This window comes from Chrysochloris asiatica, unplaced genomic scaffold, assembly GCF_000296735.1.
Source record: "Chrysochloris asiatica unplaced genomic scaffold, ChrAsi1.0 scaffold00004, whole genome shotgun sequence".
NCBI lineage: Eukaryota > Metazoa > Chordata > Mammalia > Afrosoricida > Chrysochloridae > Chrysochloris > Chrysochloris asiatica.
In genome coordinates, this window is record NW_006408522.1 from 23,698,562 (window position 1) to 23,704,774 (window position 6,213).

The window sequence follows — 6,213 nt, forward strand, 5'->3', positions numbered from 1 at the left end:
CACTACTTATGGGGAGCCTGGAAGGGCACCAGAGTTGGGGTGAACTTGGGTCACCCTTTTGGGATGTATACTTGGTCCTATGGCAAAGACCAGCTCTACATAAGGACGTGTCTTGAGTGCTGCCTCCAGGTACCCGCTCCTGGGAACTCTGGTTGTAGTTGACACACACAGAGGTAAAAGAGTTGTGCACAGGAAGGCAGGGAACTGAGTGTCTGGACAGATCCACCTTCAGAAAGTCCTCAGAACCTCCTGTGCCTTGGGAAATGGCCCAGGCCCTTGAACAGGCTTCTGTAGGCAGGAGACTGACTGTGATGTGAAACCAGCTCAGGTCTAAGGTGCGTGTAGCACTGCCCAAGCCATGCATGACCAGAGGGAGTACAAGGGTGTTCACGAGATATCAGGGACTTACTTGTTCCACAGATATAGTTTGTTTACCATGTATGTATAGTTTTTAAAACTGTTGATATTTCCCATTTAAACATTGAAAGGATTACATAAATATCTGGACTTTCATTTTCTGAATAGTCAGAAGATCGTGTTTCCCCCCCAAAACACCAGCCTGAAGCAGAGTAGTGGTTGTCCCCCACTTTGCCATCTTCATTTATGATTGGATTCTCTCATCAATATTCCCTACGGAATCCTGAAGATATGTGCGTGTGCAGTCTCTGATGAAGCTAAAACATGTCTGCTGAACATTTTTATACACAGAACTCTGGTGTCACAGATTTATGGCTCCTGCCAGGGCTGTCCCAGCAGATGGCTTTATCTTCTGTGGGTTAACGCTGTGTGTACATGGTAGCTGGGATGCTTGTGGGTGGGAGAGTTTACCTTCTCACACTGGAGACGAATTTCCATTGGTGATCCATTTGTGATCCACTCCTCTCCTCTTGTTACCTAGAATACCATTACTACTGTGAGAGAGACACTTGTGGAATGTGACCAGTGAGGCTGTTGGACTCTAGAGTGGCTGTCACAGGGTTTGAATTTAGCATCAGGAAAGAATACGAGAAACAGTGCCACCTCATGAATCAGTGCTCACCTATTTTATTACGTATTTAAAAAAATAGTGTCCTTCTTCCAACAGGCTCAGTGGGCAACTACAAACAGTAAGGCTAATTGAAAAAGAATTCTCTTTAAATCTTTTCACTCACAAAGGTTCAGGTGTAGTTAAAAAATCATAAAAATCATAATTTCCTACAAAAATCATAATTTCCTACAAGTAATTGTACATCACCATCTTCAATCAACCTTAACTTAGATTATTTCCAGTGACTGTCCCAGGCACCTTCCATATCTTTCTGGGAATATTATGAGTTATCCTCCTAGAAAGTCAGAGTTTCAGAGTTTTCTCATTTATGGCCTTATAAATGTCCTCAGTCATAGGCACATACATTTTTGCTTGGTCATCCAAGAAATACAAAGAATCTTTGATGACTGCAGGGTTAAAGCCCTCCTCCACGAGGGTCACTTTGCGATGCTTGAAAGTTCCAGTGATCTCAATGGTGTCCTGAAAAACATGCAACAATCCACATGGTGGTAGTATTTGCAAACAGATTAGGGTGCAGCACAAGGAGGTAGTGACAACGGCAGTCCATTTGTTGTTGTGTGCTGTTGAGGACATTGAGACTCACGGAGACTCTTTAGGACAGACTAGAACTGTCCCTTAGGGTTTCCTAGGCTGTCATCTTTGTAGGAGCGATTGCCAGAACTTTCTCCCATGCAGCAGGTGGGGGTTCAATCGCCGACCTACTGGTTACAGCCAAGTGTGTAACCACTGCACCAAGAGGGCTCTGTCTGGAGCACCCGATAGCTATGAAAGGGAACATTTTCTATGATTCTGATCAAGTCTGTTTTCAGAATCTCCACTCAGGGGCTACTGGGGAGGTACTTTTCATTTCCTCAAAGCTTTAAAATCACTCTCACAGAGTGAGGGGTTGCCAACAGTGAACTATTTGTGTGAGCCCATTTCCTACAAAGAGGTAGCTCCTATTGTTCCGGGCGGTTTCACTTATTATTGAAATATCCTCATTAATGGTGGAGGCGGGAACAACCTGCACACAGACAACTCTGAGTTCTCAACTTGTTTATTTGTTACACTGAAGAATGGTCTCTCCTCCAATTAATAGATGATGATCTGAGGGTATTTCATGTCTCTCTGCCAGTACTTTATGATTATCAACAGTTACAGAATCACAGAGCTTAAAGTCTGAAAGTGGGAGTGTTCAACTGAGTCCAAAAGTGGGAGGGTTAATGTTTGATAAAGACAAACAACACCCCAGTGATGATAGTTAAGCCTGGGTACTTCCACCTGACTAATGATGCCCAGTTAGGTAAGACCTGGATGGATTTTTCCATTCTTTCAAACTGGAAACAACAAAGATCAGAGTCAGAGTATTTCTCTTGTAAGTGTCTGTCATAGCTCATCAAACACAGACTGAGGGAGCCACTTGCTAAGACTGTTGCTGAAATATCTGGTCTGTCGTTTTAGGGAGAAAGGAATCAGGAATGGGTTTCTACTAGTGATATATTTCTTTTTTCTTAATGATCAAGGACACTTCTTTCTGAGCTGCCTGGAAAGGGTAGTGAACAATGTGGCAATTGTGGTTGTCAGGGTAGGAGGGGAGTAATTGGCTCAGAGATGAGGGATGCTGGAACAAGGTCTCACCTGTATTCTTAGAAACCGGGGTCTTGCATAAGAAGGCAGGTAATCAGCAATGTGCTTAAAGAGTTTTTTCCCATCAAATTCACAGTCCTCCTTTATCTTGATAGAGGCCATGCCAATTCGACCCTCATGACCTAGAAATAGAGTGAGATAAAATGAGCTATTTTCTCTTGACTTGTTTAATACATTCATGATGCTTTGTTAGTTCAGAGAACTGACCTGAGAGTAGAATGGTATTGATTGTTTTTGGAGAGATGGATTATTTCTTTCAAATCTATATTGAATGTATTCTAATGTGATTGATTTATGACTGATAATTTATGTATAATGGGTTTCAAAAAGTTTGTGGAAAACTTCAATTTCATTTAATTTCATTTTTCCATGAAATTTTGAAGGTCCTCATACATAAGCTGAAGTATAAACACTTTTTTTGAATGTGTTTTAAAGATTATTTCTTTGAATCCTTAGCAATAGCCCTATGTTGCTTTTTATTGATAAGTGCCTTTAGTAGAATCCAAATCATAGTGACCCTACATAGACTCAAAGATGCTAAGACCCTTGTTCATGGTTACATGGCAAATAATTGGCAGTGTCAGGTCCTTGGAGAATGGAATGCAGGTCCTTGGAGAAAAGAGCTGGTCATCTATCTGCTCCCCCTAATGGTGACAGCCTAGGAATTCCTATTGGGCTGTTGTATTCTGTCCCATAGGGTCAACATGACTCAGCATTGACTTGAGGGCACACACCACCAGGCTTGCTCCAGATGCTATGATGGTAATCATCTTCGTAGCCTTGATGAAAACATCTGGGGTGGGAAACAGTTAAACCTGGTGGATAAAGGAAGTTGTTTTTGACTCTAGTTCATCATCTTGTTCCACCACCATCAATGACTGAGTTCCGGTTGTTCTTCAGGCTACTGGGTTGGTCTGTTGTCATGTTTCCAGGCACAAAGGCCACCTCTGAGACTTATTTATTTAATCAAGACTCCTAATAGCTTTGGATTCCTGCTTTTCAGAGAAGCTGAGGGACAGGAAAGGTGAAGGTGAGGTGCAAGGGTGAGCTGTCTGTTCCCTCATGTTGATGTTTGTTATTCCCAATAGGTTATGTTCTCCACAGAGAAAGCAGATCCAATACCAATTCTTCCCAGTCAGGCAGGGCTGTAAATGGAGAGGTGTTTAGAGCAACTAACAATGTTTTCTTGTGAGGACAGTGGCAACTAGTAATATATCTTGTACTTGATCCAACAGACCCAGAGGCAGTCCAGCTCACCTTCTCTGAATTACTTAGCTGTAATCATAGGATTCCTGGTATGGTGCTGTGAGTTAATGCGTGGGACTGCAAAGTTGATTTGAACTAAAAGGTTGGTGGTTCAAGCTCACTAGCCACTCCTTGGAAACCCTGTACAAGGATGCTATGGATCAGAACCAACTTGAAGGCACTTAAAAACAACAACAATCATAGATGGGGAGGGTGAAGGAGCAGGTCTTTTCTCCATCACCTGGGTCTCAGCTTTCAAATTCCTCCCTGGTGATTGTGTGTTTACTGACGGCTCTATGCTGTTGTTGTTGTTGAATGCCATTGAGTTGGTTCTGTCTCAGCAATCCTGTATAGGGTTTTCAAGGAGCAGCTGGTAGGTTTGAACCAGGGACCTGTGGTTACCAGTCCAGTGCTTATCCTACAGCTCCACACCAGAACTATGTTTTAGACAAGGACTTACATATTTTATATATACCTGGCACGGGCACTCCATAAACATTAACTTCTTGGACAAAATCAACCAGTCCTACCGTGTCAGCGACTTCAGTGGTGGCCACGTTTTCTCCTTTCCACCTGGAAAAAAGACTGTGTGGTTAGCTGAATTGTTCTTACTTTCTGGTCCAGGATGCACCGACAGAGAGCAGGTGTTTCCTCCAAACCTTGTAGGGAGGCTGCTCATGTCTCCTCCATATTAGTTCCCCAATTCCCCAACGCAGCTATGAAGGAGGCTTCATTGGTGGAAGAATAACTAGCAAAGGCCTTCCAGTGCTGTTCAGTCAATTCTGACTCAAGGTGACCCCATGTGCTTCAGAGCAGAACTAGGGTTTTTGTGGTTGTGACCTTACAGAAGTGGATCACCAGGTCATTTTTCTGAGGCACTTCTGGCTGGATTCAAACCACCAACTTTTGCTTAAATGTGCCACTCAGAGACTCCCAGGCAATGGCATAGACCTATATACTAAAATGTGGTACTTTATTTTAACCACATGAATGATAATACACAGAATGACGTTGCTCTAATGTTAAAATAGGAGGGTAAGTTACAACATATCACTACAATATCATAGAAATCGCTATTTAAAAATATCAAAAGGTGAAGCTCTTTTTTCTTGACATATCTTCCCTCTAGGTCTATGCATGGCATAAGGCATTATCTTCATTTGGTTAACTCTAACCCTTCCCTGACCAAATTACTACAATTGTGGGAAGAGATTGTGTAAATGCTCCATATCATTAGCTAAAACCAGGCCAGGGATAGACTGTGAAACAGACCATTTATTGCTTATACGCATCTCAGGCTGAAACTGAAGAAAATTGAAACAAGTCCACGAGATTCAAAATAGAACCTTCCACATACCCTAACCAAATTCAGAGATTACCTCAAGAACAGATGTGATGCACTAAACAACAATAATAGAAAACCACAGGAGTTGTTGAATGAAATCAAGAGCATCATATGGGAAGAAAGTGAAGGGTCATTAAGAAGACAAGGAAGAAAGAAAAGACCAAAACGGATGTCAGAAGAGACTTTGAAGCTTATTCACTAGCATATAGATCTGAAAGCAAGTGGACGAAATGAGGAGGTAAAAGAGCTGAACAGAAAATTTCAAAAGGCAGCTCAAGAAGAGACATAAATCAACTATTATAATGAACTGTGTAAAGATGTGGAGTTAAAAGACCAAAAGGGAAGAATGCATTCAGCATTTTTTAAGTTGAAAGAAATGAGTAAAAAATTCAAGCCTCAACTTGGCATACTGAAGAATTCTTTGAGCAAATTATTGAATGATACAGAAAGCATCAAAAGAAGATGGAAGGAATACACAGAGTCAGTGTATCAAAAAGAAATGCTCACTTTTCAACATTCCAAGAGATAGCATATGATCAAGAGCCAATGATACTGAAGGAAGAAGTTCAAGGTACATTGAAGGAATTGGCAAAGAACAAGGCACCAGGAATTGATGGAACAAAAATTGAAATCTTTCAAGAAAGTGAGGCGGCACTGGAAGCACTCACTCATCTCTGCCAAGATATTTGGAAGACAACTATCTGGCTGACTGACTGATTGGAAGAGATCCAAATTTGTGTCCATTCCAAAGAGAGGTGATCCAACGGAATGCAGAAATCATTGGACAATCTTTTTGATATCCCATGTGAGTAAAGTTTTTTTTTTTTAATGGAAGGTTTTTATTGTGGATTGAGTGAAAGTTTACAGGGCACATCATCAGTTTCACATTCAACAATTCATATAACTTGTTTCATTACATTGATTATAATCAGGTTAAGCTCGGATTTCT

At 41.5% G+C, this 6,213-nt stretch overlaps 1 protein-coding gene across 2 annotated transcripts in view; it reads right to left on the reverse strand.

The window, feature by feature from the left end:
- Positions 1-1,330: 1,330 nt before the first annotated feature.
- Positions 1,331-6,213, reverse strand: part of LOC102814101 (very long-chain acyl-CoA synthetase-like) — a 55,374-nt gene continuing 50,491 nt past the window's right edge. For both annotated transcript variants that reach the window (XM_006831666.1, XM_006831665.1), the window contains 3 exons: positions 4,395-4,492; positions 2,666-2,796; positions 1,331-1,507 (listed from right to left, as the gene is read on the reverse strand). In XM_006831666.1, the coding sequence (XP_006831729.1) occupies positions 1,331-1,507; positions 2,666-2,796; positions 4,395-4,492 (406 nt within the window). The remainder of the gene's footprint in view (positions 1,508-2,665; positions 2,797-4,394; positions 4,493-6,213) is intronic.